This window comes from Perca flavescens, chromosome 12 (assembly GCF_004354835.1).
Source record: "Perca flavescens isolate YP-PL-M2 chromosome 12, PFLA_1.0, whole genome shotgun sequence".
In the NCBI taxonomy this organism is placed as follows: Eukaryota; Metazoa; Chordata; class Actinopteri; order Perciformes; family Percidae; genus Perca; species Perca flavescens.
In genome coordinates this window covers 9,862,951-9,884,062 of record NC_041342.1, presented here as the reverse complement: position 1 = coordinate 9,884,062, position 21,112 = coordinate 9,862,951, and the positions used below count along the sequence as shown (strand labels likewise).

General features: G+C 43.0%; 1 protein-coding gene across 2 annotated transcripts; it reads right to left on the bottom strand.

The window, feature by feature from the left end:
• Nucleotides 1–2,679: 2,679 nt before the first annotated feature.
• On the bottom strand, nucleotides 2,680–20,365 carry mpz (myelin protein zero). 2 transcript variants are annotated; one of them, XM_028593926.1, is made up of 6 exons: nucleotides 20,169–20,365; nucleotides 18,417–18,583; nucleotides 9,411–9,624; nucleotides 8,505–8,634; nucleotides 7,951–7,993; nucleotides 2,680–3,058 (listed from the first exon to the last, which is right to left on the bottom strand). In XM_028593926.1, the coding sequence occupies exons 1-6, from the start codon at nucleotides 20,212–20,214 to the stop codon at nucleotides 2,972–2,974; spliced, it is 687 nt and encodes a 228-aa protein (XP_028449727.1). In that variant the 5' UTR covers nucleotides 20,215–20,365; the 3' UTR covers nucleotides 2,680–2,971. The 2 variants fall into 2 exon arrangements, with proteins under 2 accessions (XP_028449727.1, XP_028449726.1); XM_028593925.1 differs by having other exon boundaries at nucleotides 2,966–3,334.
• Between the last annotated feature and the right edge of the window lie 747 nt (nucleotides 20,366–21,112).

Sequence of the window (21,112 nt, the reverse complement as noted above, 5' to 3'; positions counted from 1 at the left end):
ACTGAACCCTTATCCACCCCTAATATTCTCTCTGACGCCGCACGAAAACCTCGATTTATCCTACGTCTCGGAATAAAACGTACACTAGAGACAGCCACACAGTACCTTCCATAACACACAAGGTCAGAAATATAATGACATATTCCATCAGATAGAATTACATTTCTTCCCTGCCTCGATAAACGTGTTCTCCATATGTTTCTTTGTACACATGTAAAAAATTTCTTATTTTCTTTACTTAGGGTGACATGCTGTTGTTTTTTTGTTGCTTTAGAGCAAATCTCATTTTTTAACTAGACACACATTTACATAAAACACACGTCGTATTTGCGACCAGAATAGAGCTAGCTAGATTATAAGTTTCTGTTTGGCGTCTTCAGTGAGAACCAAAGGGCGGATTTCTGCCCATGTGTTTCCGCTCTTTGCCATTAAGGGGCAGAGGAGAGCATTTTTAGCATCGGAACCGGCAGAAACACAGTAAAGGGTCGGAAGAGGAAGAGAGGGAAGGCGGGCTGGCGGGGGACATGCCTATGGGGGGAGGTGGCATTTTGAAGGGCAAGCGAGAGGGCGTTCGTTGATCATTGGGCAAGCCAGAGGGAGGGGAGACAGAGATGTCCGTCATCAAATTTGAAAAGGAGAAGAAGAAGGACGAGGAGGAGGAGGAGGAGGAAGGAAGGAAGGACAGAAGAGAGAGGAGCAGAGCATTGAGCAGTGGGCCTGGCAGTCAGATAAGGAGAGGCTTAAAGAGTGGAGTGGATTGTGTATAGGCCTTTTCTGTGGGGGAATAATGCAGCGCAGAGTCGCAAGACGACAGGAAGAGGAAGAGATAAAGGAAGCCAAAGACACAAGGACAGAGAGAATCAAACAGGGGTTTGGGAGGAAAGGAGGTGAATCCCAAGATGCGAGCAGAGATGACTAACAAAGCAGTGAAGACAGCACAGGAGGCGAGGAGGGAGATGAAGATGGAGAGAGAGATCTCGTTACCAGTACACGCTAAAATAATTAGCCCTGGGTTGGCGAGGGGAAAAAAACGTGCGAGAGGATTAACTGGACCTAAAATAACTCGGAGAGCACAGAAGTTGCACCTCTTCCTGTAAAGCCCTTTTGCCAGACTCCTGAGAGCGCCCGCTAGCCCTACGCGCCGTGACGTCATTCCAGGTTGTCAGTCACCGGCCGTCGGGTCAACAGCGGACAGCCTCATGCACTCAGGCACAAAAAGCACAGCAGCCCCCCCCCCCTCCCACCACCTACCCAGCCTGCTCACCTCTTTCTTTTTCTCACACCACCCCCACCCCCACCCCCACCCCCCGTTAGCTAAAAAATGTGCAGCTGTTACAGTAAGCCCGCACGATCTTATAGGGCCAGAAATAGCCCCCTTTAGCCAGGGCAGGGACACGGCGACAACCTCCATTAGCTCAAATGTTGAAAGGATTGAATCACCCCGAGCTCGAGGGCTTGAACCTCTATCTACGCTCGGCTGAGAGCAGGAATCATATTTCTCTCCCACTATCACTCTCCTCTCAGTCTCTCTTTTTCTCTATCTGAAGTCCAGAGTGCACTCGCAGCTCCGCTCAGTGTGTGTGTGTGTGTGTGTGTGTGTGTGTGTGTGTGTGTGTGTGTGTGTGTGTGTGTGTGTGTGTGTGTGTGTGTGTGTGTGTGTGTGTGTGTGTGTGTGTGTGTGATTGAGTCGTAAACATTAAGGGGGAAGATTCATGAGACTCTAAACACAGAGGGATGTCTTTTCGGGTTTCTCCTAAGAAAGTTATGTGGGTTGTTAGGCCTTAAACTGTTTTACAGTTTGCCCAATGAGTGCATACAGGTTCTCCAATCAGCCATTGTAAAAAAATATTTGACACAGTTGCCACTGATATAGTAGGACTATTCTTACAGCCAGTGCTGTCTTGAAAGAGTAGAGATAATGGGAAATAATGGGGGTTGCATCAGGCTGGGCAGAAAAGGAGGGAGCAGACTAGAGGAGTGGAGGCAGTCATGGAGAAGTCAGACCTTTATCTACAGGAGAAAGAAAAGGAGGAAAAGAGGGAAGGGAAGTGAGAGAGAGGAAGAGAAACACGATAGAGCAGTTAGCATATAAATCACTTTGTAATTTGAATTAACACGAAAAGTCAGAAAATTCACAGTAAAAGAGGAAGAAATGGGATTGGAGATGAAAAAAGAATGAAGATCAGAGTGAGGGGAGGAAGTTGGAGTTTGACATGTCGCCTCCGGGGGGGAAAAAAAGCAAATTGGCTTGTCCCTGCAGCTTGGGATTCGTGATGCGTATCCGACGCACTTGGAGGAAGCTTTTTTCGGTGGATAGGATCACAATGGAAGAAACCAGAAAAAAAAAAAAAAAAAACGGGGAGCAGCTTTTTAGATTTTGTTATCAAACCCAGCCGTCTTAGGGTCTCGCTTCAAATGGCATATCTTATGACCTGACAAAAAGTACTCGGGGTGCCGGCTGCTGTATTATCATGACATCTTAAGATCTGGGCCCCGTATAGCTGTGTCTACAGTCATCAGCCTGTGACTAGAGCAGATATGATTTGACTCATTTATTCAGGGACTCAGGTTGGCGTTGTGGTGGGTGTGAAGCAGGTTTGTGGTTGAGCTCTCCTGCTGTCTCCTCAGTAGACTGCCCACTCTCTTATCCCCCCCCCCCGGCCTCCCCCGCCTCCCTATCGGTTTATTTTGTGAAGGTGAGCTGGTCGGCGATTTGGGAGAGGAAGCCAAGCGCTTTGGAGCTCCCCATCCCTCCCTCGCCGCCAGGCCTCTCCTCCCCGTTTTTGCGGGTCAGCTCCAGATCGATGGTCATCAGCACCCGGCCCGGGCCCTCCTCCCCTCCTCCCACCACCACCCTCTCCGTCTTTCTGGCTACGGTTCGCTGCTGATGCTTGGGCTGGGCCTTGGCCACCGCCAGGCGTACGGGCTGGAGCAGCCGGCTGGCGAGCCCGCCCCAGCCCATCCCCGTATCCTATTTCTTATCCTTGCGTGACTCCTGCTTCTTCTTTTCGGAGGCGGCCGCCTTCACCTTCGAGGGGTCGGCGGCAGGCACGGGGCCCTGTGGGGGAGGAGGGAGAGGGGGTCGGGGGGAGAACAGGGGAGGAGAGTCACTTCAGGAGGAAAGGAGTGTGAGGGAAATAGAGGGGTGAGATTGGTGCGTTAGAGATGAGAGGATGAGAGATGGAGTTAGCAGGACAGGTGGAGCTGTGTGAAGAGGACAGAAGAACACATTTAGGAGGAGGAGAGTCAGACATACAGAGAGAGAGGGGTGAGGAGGTAGAGAGACAGTCCTTTTAGGGGAGGGGGTAGCAAGTGAGGGGGGTGGTGTCCAGAGCTGTAAGGGGGTGACAAAACAGGTAACCATGCGTTAGGATGGGACACAGTGGCAGGCAGGCTCCATACACCTGTGACAACTGAGTGACAAGTGATCAATAACACACACACACACACACACACACACACACGCACACGCAGACAGACCCACGCACGCACGCACGCACATACGCACGCACGCACGCACGCACACAGTATACCAGATTTGGTTCTTATTGGGATATGACTGTTTTAAATACTTTGTTCCGATATATAACATCTTTCAATTTGGCTGTTTTTGTAGACAAAATAGCTCTTGTTTTTCCTCAGCGTTTCCATGAGTCAATCACAGTGGAAAAGTCCCCAGTAAGTAAGTTATTAATTAATTTAGCTATTTGTACACAAAAAAACGGTAATAAATTTGGCTAAAAAGTGAGTTTTTAAACTGTTGTTTGAACATCATGTGTAGTTAGGGTATGCAACACAATGAATTAGTCATTCAAAGGCTGTTCACCAATTTAACACTATACATATAATTATTCAAATCTAGCCTTTTCCATGTTCAAAGAAAGTTGCTATGGTTTTTAAGTTTATTATCTAACCATCAGATTTAGTGATAAACTAATGATTATGTTAGTTATTCAAATTCTGGTTTGATTTTCGCGGTTTCTTTCCTTCTTGATGTTTTGTGCATAAGTTGTCTAAATGCATACATTGTGAAGTTGCAATGTCTCGTCAGAACTCTCTTGAAAAAAGGATGCTGCATCTCTAGAGGCATATTCTGTTGACAATAAAATGTGTTCAAAACTTTCACATTATTTCAACCTAGACACCTATTGTCCTGCAAAATCAATACACCCATGCATACTGGGTCTCTGAAACATTTAGACTTTTAGACACCAAAAACTAAACGAAAAAGAGAACAATCTAATTGTTTGAGGGCTAGCTGCACATCGAGGCATGATGCTCACAATTAGAAAGTAGGCTAAACTTGGAAATGAAATATTTGTTTACAAGTCATACAATTGGGCTATTAAATGAATAATTAAAGTTTACAGTGGAACAAATAATTGCCTATAGACAACTTTGCTGAAGCCATGGTGACTTTACTGGCTATGTGATATTCTTTTTAAAGTTATACATCCATCCTCCATTCATCTTGTACTTATATAATTCATCCATCCACTCCCACTCATTCTGTATGTTGTCTGTGCAATGTCTAAAACCATCTCTAAGAAGAAATCTATAAAAGGAGGAGGAGGAAGGAAGGAAAGTGAGGCTTCATTTAAGCACAACAAATCCATCAGGAGGAACTGTACAGAGTGGAGATGGGGTCAAGGTAACACTTCACTTTACAATAGCTGTATTCCAGTGCATTAACCTGTGAGTTAACCTATTGAAAAGTATCACAAGTGCACGATAATGCTCTGATGGAGCCTAATAAAACTTCACTCACGTGTAATGGTTTGCACAACACTGTGTATTTTTAATAATCTGCCACAGGACACTGGTGTAAAGTGTTGCAAACAGAGGACAGTCAGAGTGAATAGTAAGCATGCTGGAACTGACGTTTGGAGACTAAAATATATCCTTTAATACATCAGGTTAGTCAACGGTGGAAAGCACACTAGAGGCTGCTTCTAGCCACTGACGTTTCGGCTAATAATACCCCACTGATTGCATTAGAAAAGGTATCATCTTTAATTAGAGCACTGTGCAAAAGCAGCATGCATTCTGATAAGACAGCAATGGAGGCGTACGCTGTAGCTAACATCCGGCTCGGTGGGGCAGCTGCACAGCCCAGCCGGTGTCATTACCTTCAATAAAACCTAGATTCTCTCGTACATCATTGTATTGTTTACCGTTATGCATCCCACGATAGGCTCAGTTTTTTTTGTATTGCAGAGCTCCCACGCTAATGACGGGGCTGCCTCCTCAACACAGTCGAGCCTGCTACGGCAGAATGCAGAGCCACCCTTGTTACAGGGGCTGCACACACTTCAAAGGAAATGTGGGTACAGTGGCAAAAACAGGAGGGACCGGTGGGGGAGGTAGATAGGAACGAAAGTGGCTGCGTCCCCTGCTGCATGCTAAAGAGAGACAGAGACAGGCGAGGAGGGAGATTGAGAGGTAGATGGAGAGTGAGAGGTAGCGATTTTCTGTCCAGAACCTGAAGCTGATCAGAACTCAGAACACCTGAGGAGGGAGAGGAGAGAAACTGGAAAGGGAGTTTTGTGGTGGTGGTGGTGGGAAGAAGTGTGATGGAGGATCGATAGACCGAGAGAGGAAGTACAAAGGGAAGAGGAGAGGGGGAATTACAGACAGATAGATGCTTCTAATGGTCAGCAAGGAAGTCAAAGGCAGGGAGGAGAGGTGGGAGGTGGGGAAGGAGAGGAGAGGAGGATGGGACTGAAGAGAGAGAGAGAGAGAGAGAGAGAGAGAGAGAGAGAGAGAGAGAGAGAGAGAGAGAGAGAGAGAGAGAAGGAGACTGGGGACCGGAATGTGAATGAGAGAGCAAGGGAGGGAGTGAAGTAAAGTGAGGAGGTGAGGCAATTCGGGGATGAAAAGAAGAACGGGTGGGATGTGTGTATATGTGTGTGTGTGTGTGTGTGTGTGTGTGTGCGTGTGCGTGCGTGTGTGTGTGTGTGTGTGTGTGCTCAGATCGATACAGAGTGTACTCAATTATCATTCCAGTACAGAGTGTGTGTGTGTGTGTGTGTATGTGTGCGTTCATTCCTGTGAGCTTTGGTGCGTGTGTGGCTGCGGGGTAAACTCCTCTCCCACAACTCCAACTAATGGGGAGCAGCACACACCACAGGGTTCCTTTGTCTCTCTGTCTCTCTGTCTCACTCACTCGCTCCCTCCTTCACTCCCTCACCCACACAGCCTTTTGGAGATTTGTAGTGCAAGCCCAGCAAGCAGAAAGTAACGAAGATGGTGGAGGCTGATACAAAATTGTGTTGTGTCAGCGGAGCCTCCTAATAAGGGCTATTTCATCAAACAACCACTTATGAGCACACTATAAAATCCCACGAGCCCTCTGTGTGCGGCGAAGCTACAAGAGAGGCAAAAGCTCTGAGGGGGAGAAAAAAAAATTAAATAAAAAAAAAAAGGGAGTGTGAGCTCAGATGGAAAATTTTTCTTCCAAGCCAAGACTTGCAGGAGAAGTAACTGTAAACGACAACATTGTCAAATATTCCGGTGTCCTCTTGGCGGCGAGTTATTTATTCATATATGCACTGTCACCCACCGCAGGCGCTTGAGAGCAACTGACTGCAGCTCAAGAGTAACCTGACAATCACACGACAGTAAAAAGGAAAGAAGAAGACAGAGGGAGGAAGAGGGGCTCCGGGGAGATGAGGATGAGCGCACTTGTTTGAGGTAGGAGGAAGGGTTGGTCCTCGCTGGTGTCGCCCCCTAGGTTTGAGCCACGGGGGGCAAGATGGCGCACTCCTAACCGCCTGCGGAAGCCCACCGCCGCCACCACTTTACATTAGCTTATACCTGCGGCTAATTGGCTTGCTGTCACAATAACACCTCTGATCTTCCGCCTCGGATATCTTTGCACATCTCTCATTTCAAAGCTGATTTTTGATTAAGGAAAACGCCTTGAACCCAAATCCCTTGACTTCCCCTTTTTCATTATCAGCAGGCAGGGCGTGCAGTCGATTAGAATACACCCCCGCAACCAACCAGCCGCCACATCACCACAGAGTAATCAAACAGAATTTGCCCGGGTGCCTTGTATTTACAAAAGAATACAAGACACCAAAATGTCTGATTAATCCGCCACTTGAGGCTATCACACTCCCATGAGGAATAGAGGGAGAAAAAAATTCCCCAAATCCTTGGCGTGCAGAAGCACAAAGCCACTGATAACAGCCCAGACCATAATAGGCCCAGTGATTTTCATTTGACTCCCAGTGAGCCAAATCAACAGCTCCCGTCCCTTTCCCCACTGTGAGCAAATCACAGTCCCATTCAATGCAGCAAAAGCATTGCTCGGCCATTTCACAGTAGCTGGTTTGATTTCTGCCCCATGGCTGTTTACTTGCAGTGCGCTGTTTGGCCCCCCTGAGGGAGCTTAAGGAGGGGTGAGGGCCACGAGAGAGAGAGAGAGAGAAAGAGAGAGAGAGAGAGGAGGGACAGTACAGGCTTTAAAGCCCCTTCAACGCACAAGACGGCACTAGAATTTTAACAGCTTGAATACTGTTATTACTGTTTGCCAGGCAGAGTTTGAATGACATGTTATTTTGTTGTGGATATGTTGCTTTGAGGAGGAGTCGGCTAAGTGTGCGGACATATCCGAGCTGCTTGCACTGGCATTGGGGGAATGCGATTATGAAACTGTGCCGTTATGCGCTGTCATGTTGGATGTGTGCTATTGTGTGGCTGTGCCCCATCAGAATAGATAAATATTCCTTCTGACAACACGTTTCCTCAGCCTTTATTGTAATCTCTAAAAGGATGTGATTTCACTATTTAGCGCCTGAACATGACAGCAAACCAAGCTGTTGCATTTGGTGTTGTCGACTGGATGTGTACATGTGTCGGAGCGTGTGAGGAAAGGAGACAGAGGAGGAAGAGGAGGAGGAGAAAAAAGAGGGAATGGTTCATGGAGGGAAGGAGAAAACTTGCCTGTCTCTGCTGTGATCCCTCTTTCTTTTTCTTGCCATGTTTGCTGGAGGGGACAAAAGAAAGACAATGTCAGGATGTCGAATCTATCTCTCCCTCCAGTGGTCACAGGGAAGCATTGCCTGGCAGCCCATCATAAAGAGAACATCAACTTAATCTACTGGACCTGTCTCAAACACAGCCCCCAGGTGCTAGATGTGTTAGGATCTCATAAGATTGGAAAGGTATAAACAAGATGATGGATCCATCATCTTCATGATCTAGTGGATTATCCACTCGGAAATCTCTCGCTTCACCACTTTTAATCATCTTTGCTTCGGACCTATGCAGTGCTGTTTATAGATTTAATCTAAATGAGACATCATTATCTCTCGCTTTCAAGCTGACTAGCTCCAAAATCACAACCCTGCACGCCTAACCAAATCAAATCGTGGCACGGCAGCTACGCCAGCTTGGCCACGCAGGTGTCGGTGCCAGGGATGGGCTCGGGCCTCAGCTCCAGTCCCTGGCACAGACCCGCCTGGCAGAGCGCCGCTAGCCACGGGCTGGGCACTGACCTGACACTGAGGCTGAAGACGCGGCGCGCCACCAGGAACCTCATTAGGTAGTAGATGACCACGATGAGCACCAGCAGGCCCAGCACCACCCCGATGATGGCGCCTGTGATCACACCAGCCTGGATCGGCACTGTAGGGGGCGGAGGAGAGGAAAAGGAAGTGTTGGAAGGTGCGGGAGAGAGAATTTGAGAGTGGAAAGTGACAGAGAGAGGTTGGTGAGTGCGATGTGAAGAAAGAGAAACCGTTAATGAGAGCGTGAGAAGAAAAGATGTCACGGGAAGGGAGGAATTGACGGGAGAGGAAGACGAGGAACAAAGCCAGACGGAAAAGGGAATAAGAGATGAAAGACGAATAGACAAGGAAAAATAAAGGTTGAATGAAAGATGAAGAAAACAAGAGCAGTAGAGGCAGAGGAGATGAAGAGTAGGAGAGATACGTAGTATGAAGGTGAGAGCAGGGAAAGGGACCAGACAGTTGAAGTCGATGGTAAAAGGGGAAAGAAGAGAGAGATGGGAGGAGAAGGCGAGAAAAGAAGTGAAAGGGAGGCAGCGATGGCAATCTCAAATAGAGAAAGAGATAAAATTGTAATTGATTTCATTTAGCGGGAAGTGCAAGGAATTCTAAGCAAGGCTGCGCAGCGACCGGTCTGAACGCAGCACTCACTTTAGTCCGATGCACAGCGCAAATTGAGATTAATTTCAGTCTTTGGAATGATTTGAAACAACAATTGAGAACAGTTGGCTTCTGACGAAGAAAATTCCCCCAAAATGTGCCATATGTGCTCAGTGGAAAGCTAATGAGCAGACACAGATGTAAGACAACACAGGCATTAGACTTTACATGCTGGGGGAATTTGATTTAGCTGAGGAACCCCCCACTGGACCCTGTCCTCCCCTCCCGTCTCACCCTTCTCAAAGACCAGCAGGCGCACGCTGGAGGGCCGGCCCACAATGTCAGGGGGGTTCTTGGCGTCGCAGGTGAAGGTGCCATTGTCGTTGTAGTCCAGGTTCTTGATCAGGATGGAGCCGTCGCGGCGGCCCGGGTTCCCCACAAACTCCAACCGGTCCCTGAACGGGCCCTTGTTGTCCACATAGGCCTCACCACCGGTGTAGTGGAAGATCTGGAACGGACAAAGAGGACATGGGACTGTTTATGCACGTGGTGTCACCATAATGACACGCAGTTAATCTCAAGAGCAACTGCATCTGACAGTTTTTGTGGTTGTCATCAGCGGTGGAGGAAGTATTCAGATCCTTTATTTAGAGTGACTCTGTAACTTTTTAATGTTTCTGAAGCTCTGTCATTTTTCATACAATGGTCTTAAATGACCTGTAACAGCAAAGGAGACTAATAGTGAAAAGAACGCTAGTTTTACATAGTTTTTAGTAAAGCATCTGCCCAGGTCCGATTTTTCCCACGCAGTCACAGAATGATTTGCGGCAGGTAGACGGCGCTACGGTCACATATTTTGATGGGTCACAGATTGCTTTGGTCGGGCTATCAACAGATGGAGACAATTACAGGACTGTAAATGGTTCGAAACCCACCCCGAATTGGCCCTCATGTATGCAATATGTCTATTTAATTCATAAAATAACTTTAGATTGCGCAATGTGGTTGTACGTCGGTAGCAGACATTACATTATGTCCCCTTTCCATTTAGTGCGGCCGTTTTGTTCCTTTTACTACTATTTTCTTTTCCCTTATCCAACCTGTATTTGTGTAAAGCGTCCACGGGTTTCATGAAATGCGTTATTATTACGTTGGTTGCTACAACAAACTCTTAATGCTTTGGCTCGTAACACAGTGAAAGTGATACCCGGTTTAGCTCACAAGACATCCAATGTAGGCTAAGTTATGCATGTATAACTTATTCTTTTATTGTAAATGAATAATTTTCTGAAACACTATATGACCTCCCGGTAACGCTAACTAATATACAGTGGGCAATACAGCACCGTAAAGAAAAGACCTTTAGGACAGGAGGTGTGGTAAAAATCACTGCCGCTTTTGTCCAAAGGGGCCGCTGGAATTAACACAAACTGCAAGTTACAAATTAGCCTGGCTCCGCCCTCCGACGTACTTCCACTCAATTTTCATTTTCCTTCAGTACATCGTCTGGGTTTCAGATGTATATTCTTGGGTTTTCTCTGGTGGTTGAGAACAATGGGCCTCATTCACCAACCGTTTTTACGAAGAAATGTGTTCTTAAACCCTTTTTACGCACTTTTTTACGAAGATTCTGGCATTCACTAATGTTTTCTTAACTTGGATTTGTTCTTTTTTTTTACTTTTTTGTTTCCTTTTATAAAGTGCAGTCATACAGTATGTCACAAAAAACCTTTTCAATATACAGTAAGGTGCCACGGGTAAGTATACAGAAAGGATAACAGTCCATAGATATCTTTCATCCTAACCATAATACATGTGAGGTAAGATCTTTATCTCAGCAATATTACCTATAAACCTACTACATTTGGTAAATAATATATAATAAATAAATAAAATAAAATAATAATAGTAGAAAGAATATATAATATTAAGAAATTAAAACACACACAACATAAAAGTGTGCACAAATCGATAGTAGGAAAAAATAAATAAATAAGATAAGAATAAAGAATACATTCGGAATATCATTCATATCAGATGAAAATGTAAAGCAATGGATGACCATTTATTTAGGAATACATCTGCTTTCAGTTGTAATAATGCTGTTGTATGCCCCACGTTGTAAACGTCTTGGATTCTTTCCCTCCATTGTGTAACTGTTGGAGGGCGTGGCTTCAGCCAGGAGGCTGTGATTACCTTATACGCTATTAAAAGAAGGACTCTCAGCAAATATGTTTGGCTGTTCTCTTCAAGATCAGCTGGCAGTACCCCTAGCACAAAGTGTGATGGTTTAAGAGGTAGATCTATACAGAGACATTATTTCTCTGTACATTTTGCCAGTATTCTGATACCTTTGGGCAGTCCAAAAATATAGGCGTGTGGTCTCCCACCAAGCCACAACCCCCTCTAGCAATAATCTGGGGTGTTGCTCCATTTTGATGTTATAAATGGAGTTCTAAAGTATCTCATTCTAATTTTCCATCCAAATTCCTTCCAGTTTGGACTACTGGTTGCCCTATGTCTTTGACTGCATGCAATCTCCCACTGCACATCTGGGATTATTGTGTTCATTTTTAGTTCCCATTTTTCTTTAATATCAAAGTTATTTTCTTTAAACTCTTTCTGCAATATCTTGTAAATATGTGATATTAACTTTGTCTTCACTATTCCTTCAGTTATTGAGATAAAGAAGTGCTCTATTTTTGTTGGTAAGGAACAGAGCTTTTCCCATTCTTGATGGTTTTGTCTAATTTGTAAGTACTTAAAGAAGTCTTGGTTTGGTAAATCATATTTCTCTTTGAGCTGTTCAAATGATTTGGTCCAAAATTACTAACCCCATTTCCTTCCATTTCAGAAATCCATTGTCCAGCCTAGCTGGGGAGAACTCACAGTTGTTTGCTATCATTATAGCTCTGGAAATGACATGGGGATCCAATAGTTTTAAACTTCAACAGAGTACCCGCCTTCAAGGAAGTTAACACTTGTCAATGGAGAGGGGCCAGACTCTCTGTTTAAATGAAATGTACGAGAGTCTGGTAGGACCAGGCTAGTTACAAATAGCCACACAGTAAAAGTACTAGTACCACACTGTAAAAAACACTCTGTTACAAGTAAAAGTCCTGCATTGAAAATGTTGCTTAAGTAAAAGTATGTAAGTATCATCAGGAAAATGTACTTAAAGTATTCAAAGTAAAAATCCTCACATTTTAGAAACTGGAAACGATCCAAACAGTTGTGCGTTTAATAGTCTAATCACTGGACTTGTAGGCCATTCTATTGTTGGGTAGTTTTATTTATAATAAAACATCAGATTTTATAAACTACTTGTGTTTTGTCTGTAAAGATCTTAATTTGTAAAGTAACTAGTAACTAAAGCTGTCACATGAATGTAGCGGAGTAGAAGTAGGAAGTGGCATGAAAAGAAAAGACTTGAGTAAATTACAAATTTGTACTTAAGTACAGTATTTGAGTAAATGCACTTGGTTACATTCCACCACTGGTTGTTATCCAGAAGTAGTTTCCCTTTATATTTAAGTCCGATTTAGCTTTTTCTGTGGAGTCTCATAGGTTGCTGCAGCCTGTAGTGGTTGGAGTTACGCTCAATGTTTTAGTCATGTACAGCATCAGGACAAAAATGTAAGAGTCTAGTCTGCATCAAGAAGTAGGGCTGGGTATCAAACCATAATACCTTTTTGGCACCAAATGAAATGTGTCTGAAGCACTGAGTATTGAAACCTGTCAAATGCTGAAATCATATTCGTGACAGTTGCTGATTTAGACAAAGATGAGGAGCAACATTGGCATTCATTTAGAGTCGTGTTTGAGGGGTACAACTGGGGTGAGCAGGGCTAAGAGCCGATGCCCCAGACTTTACACTGTAAGAAAAAAAATCCGTAAAAAAATGTCCTGGCAGAAAATTACCAGTACCTTTTCCGTTAAGTTTACGGACATTCCTGTTGATCGAAAAACGGACAATTCTGTAAATGTATGGTGTATCCTCTGTACGTTTAACAGACATTTCTGTTAATATATATATTGACAAAAGAATACGGAAAAACACCTGTGAAAGATCATTACAGAAAACATGTACGAGGTCAAGGTGAAATGTGGTTGACATTTTGGTAAACGATTAATTAAACTGTTCAGCACAGTTCCGATTGAAGGTTTGAGGCCTGTGAAAGCCTTGCATGAATTACACCTTTTACATGATATGAACATGTCAGAAATCAAAAACGTCATTTTAAAAAAGGACAAATGCACCATGAAAACAGATAGACATATGAAACTGTAAATGTGTCCCGGCAGGTGAAGAAATGAGCGACAGAAGATAAGTGGGGGAAAAAAGAAAAAGGAGAAGATAAATCTAGTTTCAAAGTGAGGACACTGCGGGAGACGGATGAAAGTGAAGGAGGTGAAGGGAGGAGATAATGAGAGAGGAGGGGAGGGACAAAGAAGGCAGGGCGAGGGGGGAGGAGATTAAGGGAGGTGGACAGAGGGAGGCGCAGTCAGGACGGGGAGATAGAGAGATTAGAGAGATGGCAGGACGATAAGGGCAGGCTGAGTGAAATTAAAGAGCAGGAGGACTGGGAGGATTAGGAGTTTCTGTGTGCTTGTTGTTTCCTTCTTCCTGTTAATACTAGGACTTCACCATATGAGGAAAATATGCGATAACGTTGAATATCAGGATAATGATATTTTTTGCGATAAACAATGTACTCTGTTCTGCCTTTCTGCTGCTTTTAGAAATCTGATAAAATACAGCACATTGCTTGTTTAATTAAAAAAAAAATTAAATTTTATTTTAATGTACAAATTGAACATTGAATTGAACATAAAAAGCACCACTGAAAAATGACATTTACATTTTAAAGTGCAGTTTTTTACTGATACTCCATTTTAACAAAAACAAGAAACTTGGCTATAAGATTCCGTTCTCATGCACTGTGTTGTACTCGGGTCATATTTCACTTCTAACATTGAAAAGGGACCCATACCTGGTAAAGGAAAGCCATAACCAGAAGCTGGTATAAGCCTAGTCTATATCCAGGACGTTCCACTTCCAGGATTGCTTCTCATTCTGCCTGAAATTTCACCGGATGTCACTCTTTTCGGATGTCCGTTTTCGGACATACATTCCTCTTTCTTTGTGTTGGCATTCTAAACTCCGGTGGATTTATGAGAACTATGGTTAACTGCTCCTCAGATCTCTGCAGGGTAAATCCAGACAGCTAGCTAGACTATCTGTCCAATCAGAGTTTTCTGTTGCATGACTAAAACAACTTTTGAACGTACACGTTCCACCAAAACAAGTTCCTTCCCGAGGCTATTTAGCGCCTAGCTCCGCCCAAGATGATTGTGATTGGTTTAAAGAAATGCCAATAAACCAGAGCATGTTTTTCTCCCAGAATGCTGTGTGGACTAGCCAGACCTTCCTCCACAGTGCTGTGGAGGAAGGTCTAGCAATGCGAGACTAGTATACAAGAAATAAGGACAATGGAAAGGTTGACTTCTGTGCTAGGTTTAAGGGAAGATATGTGTGCCAAAAGATGGCAGAAGTGTACATTGTAATTAAACAAAACATAAGGAAACTGTCTCACAGCTTGGGCTCATTAGTGGATAAAGCATCTACTTGAAATGTACACATTTTAATTTGTACTTTTGAGGCTATCATCACCTTTCCTCACAGGCCCCGTTTCCTTTTTGGTTTACATTTTTTTCTACTTATTATTCACAAATTAATGTGACTGTGCACAGTTGTAATGTACTTTAAATAAAAAAAAAGGAGTAAAAAGTGTCTTACGCAATGTGTTTATTGTGGCAGTTAAACTATATTATACACTCACCTAAATGATTACTAGGAACAGCTGTTAAATTTCACGTTAATGAAATTATCTAATCAACCATGGCAGCTGCTTCAATGCATTTAAGGGTGTCTTCCAGGTCTAGACAATCTCCTGAACTCCAAACTGAATGTCAGAATGGGAAAGAAAGGTGATCTAAGCAAATTTGAGCGTGGCATGGTTGTTGGTGCCAGACGGCCTGGTCTGAGTATTTCACAATCTGCTCAGTTACTGGGATTTTCACGCACAACCATTTCTAGTGTTCACAAAGAATGGTTGGAAAAAGGAAAAACATCCAGGATGCTGCAGTCCTGGGGGGTGAAAATGCCTTGTTGATGCTAGAGATCAGAGGAGAATGGGCTGACTGATTCAAGCTGATAGAAGATCAACTTTGACTCAAATAACCACTGGTTACAACCAAGGTATGCAGCAAAGCATTTGTGAAGCCACAACATCCACAACCTTGAGGCAGATGGGCTACTCCAGCACAAGACCCCACCGGGTACCACTCATCTCTAGGGTTGGGCATCGTTTGGATTTTAACGATTCTGATTCCAATTCCGATTCTTCCTTTCGATTCCGGTTCTTATCGATTATCGATTCCGATGGAGTTGGGTCACATGCTTATTTCACAAATAAGAGGAAAGTTTTATTTCAATTCAAAGGTGGTTTGCAGTTATACAGGGCTTTTTCAATGTAAAATAAAACCACGCTAGAGCGCTGCTTACTGTGCTCCATGGCTGCAACACCATAAGTGCCTGGTCGCTACGGAAACCAAAACTTGTGCATGTTAAATTTGGAACCCATGATCAGATTTGAAACCAAATCCTCCAAACGATTCCAATAAAGAAACGATTCCGATGGAATCGTAATTTTTGAAACGATTCCGATTAGGAATCGGTTCTCGATGCCCAACCCTACTCATCTCCACTAAAAATAGGAAAATGAGGGTACAATTTGCACGAGCGCACCAAAATTAGATAGTTGAAGACTGGAAAAATGTTGCCTGGTCTGATGAGTCTCGATTTCAGTTGAGACATTCAGATGGTAGAGTCAGAATTTGGTGTAAACGGAATGAGAACATGGATCCATCGTGCTTTGTTACCACTGTGCAGGCTGTTGGTGGGGATGGTGGTGTAATGGTGTGGGGGATCCCTTTCACCTTCAGAACTGCCTTAATTCTTTGTGTCATTGATTCAACAAGGTGCTGGATTCATTCTTTAGAAATGTTGGCCCATATTGATAAGATAGGGTCAAACATGGTATTTATCCTTTAGGGGAGTGTATATAAAAACAATATATTGTACAGCCCTAGTTAATACACAAATCCTGCACTTGTGTGTCAGGATGAATTGAGTATTGCTTGAGTGTGATGACACTTTTAGATGTTCACACAGTCCTATATTTGTCAGATTAAACCAAGATTCCTTTTTTTTATGATTTGCAAGTATCCTGTTCTGGGAGGGTGCTCTGAAAATGACTCAAAATGACTGAATCCCGTAGCGAAAAAATGACCAGCAATGTTGAAATCCCAGAGATCCTGTGAGATAACTTTTTTATAGTTTCAAGAACTTCTCCAGCCAGAAATCATGTGATTAGTACACCACCAACACCCCCTCTCTGACTACATTTCTGTTCCACTTGGTGCCTGGTAGGGGAGGAGACGGTGAAAACAAAAAAGTCTTTTTGGCAGAAGACAGCCATTGTTGGCAAGCCAACAGCAAACAATGTTTTTGTATTTCCTTCTTGAATATTTATGTGTAGCTTGATGTTAAAAAAGTTTAACATCAAGAGGGAGTACATAACATGAGAATTTCATTAAGAAAGATATGGAGAAAACTCCTACTCCCTCTGGAGTACCTCCCCTTACTGATTACTGCTAAATATCTGGCTCTTTAGCTGCTAAATGCTCCACAATGCTTACCAATAGTGGCTGTCTTTGTTGCCGTTTGGTGCTGAGCAGGTAGTATACTGTGGCTTTATCACAGCTTTTTTATAGCTTTTTTTTATAACCACTCATACACATACAAGTCCACACATCCCTATTATATCTATATTCTTTCAATTTATTTTATGCCTTTGTTGTTTCATGTAGCCAACCACATGCTTGTTTTTTTGAATTCCATGCTTACTTGTGTTTAATTTGTAGATTTCAGGACTTTTGTTATTTCTTTAGGTGAGATTCCTTCTATAAGCCCCTAGGGGCTTTCCTAATCACACCTGCACAATTTTTCCTTTTTTTTTTACCTATTGTGTTCCTGTTGCCTTGGTTTTATTGTGCAAAATAAATACTACAACAAGGGCGTAGGTTTTGTTTCAACATTGAAACAAAAAATTGGACACTAATAACCGAAGGGTTTGGGGGAAATGTTTTGAGCGTCAAACACCTATTTTCCTGCATTCTGGAGAATTTTTTTTGAGATAATTTATAGTCTTTATTTATGTAAAAGAAATTATTATTCTGCTGTATTGGTCAAAAAAATACTTTCTAAGGAATCATGTACTGTGCATTTCAACAGTCTGCAACAAATCTATTAGAGAATGAGACCTTGTTAAAGCCATGAGCTCCCAAGTTTAAATCTACATAAAAGACATTTAAAATCACAAGATATCACATCTTTATTTTTCACGCTCTTGATGTGTTCTTTAATCCCCTAAGGTAGCGCACACACATACACACAAACACACACAATTCTTGTTTTCCGTGCATGTTCTGAGTCCCCTGATTGATTATTTTTTACCTCTTTTGGTGAGTGGGTTGTCTTTCATATTTTTCAGGGGGACAAATCTTCCTCTTCTAAATATTGGGGGCATATCCCCTGCATCCCCCCGACATCTACGCCTATGCTAAAAATACTACTTTACTGACAACAGCTGCCTGCTGCGGCTGATAGCAGCACAGATGAGGGCATGAGAGTGGATCAAAAGAGCAAAGCTGCGGGCTGTAAAACCAAAACTAAGCGCTTCAAGATGAAAGTAACATGAAGGAACTTTTTGTAGAGCAATGATTTACATTATGCCTGTTCCGTGACAATGTCACCAAGTTCAGCTTTAATGTGGATGTGACTAATTCGGTAGAGATTTACCAATTGCTTTACAGGTTGCTTGAATGTGACAGAAAACTGTTTGGTAATTTGACACAACAGCATATTTTCTTTACAGGATGATGCCATGATCATGCACGCCTGTTAAGTGCCACACTTATCAATAAGTAGATGTATAAAAAAAAGAAGTCTGGAGTGCTGGGAAGTTCAAATAAATCATGAAGGTGCTCTTTGGAAGGGAAGCACAAAAGAGAAAAAAGGTCTAAGGCACTCTTCTTGCAATTCTTTTTATTTATTTTTGCAAAGAGTGCCTTGGTACTTTCTTCTAGGTAGACTAGAGTTTGTGTGTGTGTGTGTGTGTGTGTGTGTGTGTGTGTGTGTGTGTGTGTGTGTGTGTGTGTGTATTTGTGTCTTACAGAGATGCTGTCCCGGGCGCCATCAGGCCTGTATGTCCAGGAGAAGGTGACTTCCTCCGAGGTCCAGCGCCAAGAGAAGAAGGAGCAGGACAGACGGATGTCGCCACCCACCAGGGCGTGGCGCTCCCAGCCGGTGTAAATCATAATGGCCTGGGACTGCTCAGGCACTGGGAGACACAAAGCACGGACATTACTTCACAAATAAACACATCACCACAAGATTAAAATGTCCAGTGAGTTCAACATGTTTTTGGTTTAATATTACCTTAAATATTGCCTATACTACATTGTCTGACTACCATTTGCAGCAGAAAGTGATCATAATTGCAACCTGCAAAAGCTTTTTGTTAGAAGAAAGCAAGGTAATAAACAAAATCACGATGCACAGTTGTCTACATGAGTGACATAGAAACACACTTTGTTTTTGAAATTCTGATCGACATATCTTTATGCTCTTATAGTTTTGATCAAAATACAGTGTATTGACTGGCATTCTTTCTTAAGTCACTACGTTCCTGAACATTGTTCAACCCCTACTGTAATCTTGAGACATATAAAGCATGATTCACATTACAATGTATTACTTTTCTCCCTGAAATCTATCAAATAAAACCCAAAGAGTTAGATATGCAGCCAAACACACACAAATGCACGCACGCACACACAGTTAAACTGCACATTTAGTGGTGTCAGATCCACCATTGATTCAGACACGCACTCAGTAAATATTTGGATTATTACTGGAATAGTGGTGCTAGTCTCTCAAAGTCAAAGGGGAACATCATTTTCTCCATTAATATAGATTATGTTGGCTTAATCATTTGCACTGTTTATGCTTGAGTAATATCTAATGATCGATGTTAATTTTGTTTTGGCTGCAAAATCAATATTTTACTTCCCTGGAAAATGCACTCAGCATCTCAAACAACCACCAAAGCCCCTGGGAGCTGCACACCCCTGCTACTCTGACATTAGCCGGAACAACATAATTTTTCTATTGTTCAGTTTCACTTAAAATGTGTGAATGGGCCATGCGTCACAGTCGTGGAGCTTTATTTTAAGCCTGGAGAGTAAAGTTCATGGCTTTTACTGTGACAAGTGTCCTTGAGCGAACGCCGTTAGTGCACACAGCCCTCGCAAAACTTGTCAATAAAATCACGTTGGACATTTTTTATTAAAATTCTGACAAAAACTGCAAACATCTGACAGGAGGGGAGCACAGAAAGCAGTCTACTTGAGAGCAAAAAACTCTGCTAACCCTCGCTTCTAAAGTGATAATATTACTCTGTACTTTGCTTGCTTAGAAACACCTGCTTTATAAGAGGAGTACACTGCTGGGTCATTTACATAATGCACCTGAGAATCAACAGTGTCCTCTACAGGTGGCTATTTTTTTAATTAAATCAATAAGTAAATGTTAAGACATGAATTGAAATTCTTTAATTTAATATTAGGGCAGCGTAGAGGGAGATATTACATTTTAGTTTAAGATCAATTAATTCCCTACTAAGCCTATTGACCCTTTTGATTCTCATTAAGTCCTTCAGTTCTCAGGTAAGCATTTAGGAAGAAAACCCAGAAAAAGGCCCTCTTCATCATATCCTCATTTAACCTTTAACCCCACATCAGTGGAAAGATAATTTCTACATCTTCACTTTCAATAGATGAAATTCACTGTGGGTGTCGTTGAGACCTCTTCAGAATAAAAATAAATTAAAAAAAGTTCAAAGAATATTAGTTATTTCTTTTTACCTATTCCCAGGAGGACAACCGACGCCAGCGCCAAAAACGTCAGCATGGTTTCTGGCTTCTAGGGAGCTCCCAAAAGACGGATGCTGCAGACCTGACAGGAGTCTGTCGAGGAAGAGTCCCACTCTGGAGGGAGAGTGAGTGAGTGGAAGGAGGAGAAAGAAAGAAAGTGTGAGTGGAGGGGTTGCAGGCCGCCAGGACAGAGGGCTTCACAACAACAGAAAACCCACTGTCCCCTGGTTTATACCCAACCCCACCCCTCTCACAGGCCCGGTCCGGCCCATTCCTCCTCTCCCCCCCTCCACCCACCCATCCTGCCATTTCTCTCCTTTTCGTCCCTCACTGAAACAAATGACACAAATTAATTTTTGAAATGAAAGAAAAACGCAGGCGAGAGGCACCTGCGCCGTACAGTAGCTGGTGGGTAAACAATTAAATAGCCTGTGCTTGTCAACTCTAGATGTCGCTCCTTTTAAAAAACAAATCTATTAGTAATGTTAACTCATCCCCTTGGGTGAATGATGGCATACATTGTCTTAAAAGAGTTCAAAAAGGTTGAGCTTTGGTTAAAAAAATAAATAAAAATAAATTGGAGGTATATTTTATTCTCATATTGCATATTTTTCCAATATGATTGATTGCAATAAGAAGAATCCCAGAGCATTTCTAGATTGGTGAACCCTGCCCCTCCCCTGTACTGGTCTTTTTAAATGATAAAAAACATTTCACAGTTCTGTGAAATGTTTTTATCATTCTTTGTGAATAAGGTCACTGACATAAGGTCTAAAATATGACCTTCCTGTACCCCTGGGGCTGACTGTCTGGATCATGGGTAGATCTCACATACACTGTCTCCCAAATGTGCACCCCTTGACACTTGACATTGTTCCAACCTCTCTTTATAAATATGTTTTTAGTTCCTTAGAACCATTCTTACTCCCCATTGT

Bases quoted from the DNA above. Each gene is read 5' to 3' on its own strand.
- mpz (XM_028593925.1), bottom strand. From the start codon at position 20,214: ATGCTGACGTTTTTGGCGCTGGCGTCGGTTGTCCTCCTGGGAATAG. The intron at 7,994-8,504 runs GTCAGTGCCCAG...TGTCCCCTCCAG, and splicing joins GTCTTCAGCCTCAGTGTCAG to CAAACATGGCAAGAAAAAGA. The intron at 3,335-7,950 runs GCAAGTTTTCTC...ACCCCCTTACAG, and splicing joins AGGGATCACAGCAGAGACAG to CTCTGGACACCACCCCCCTC.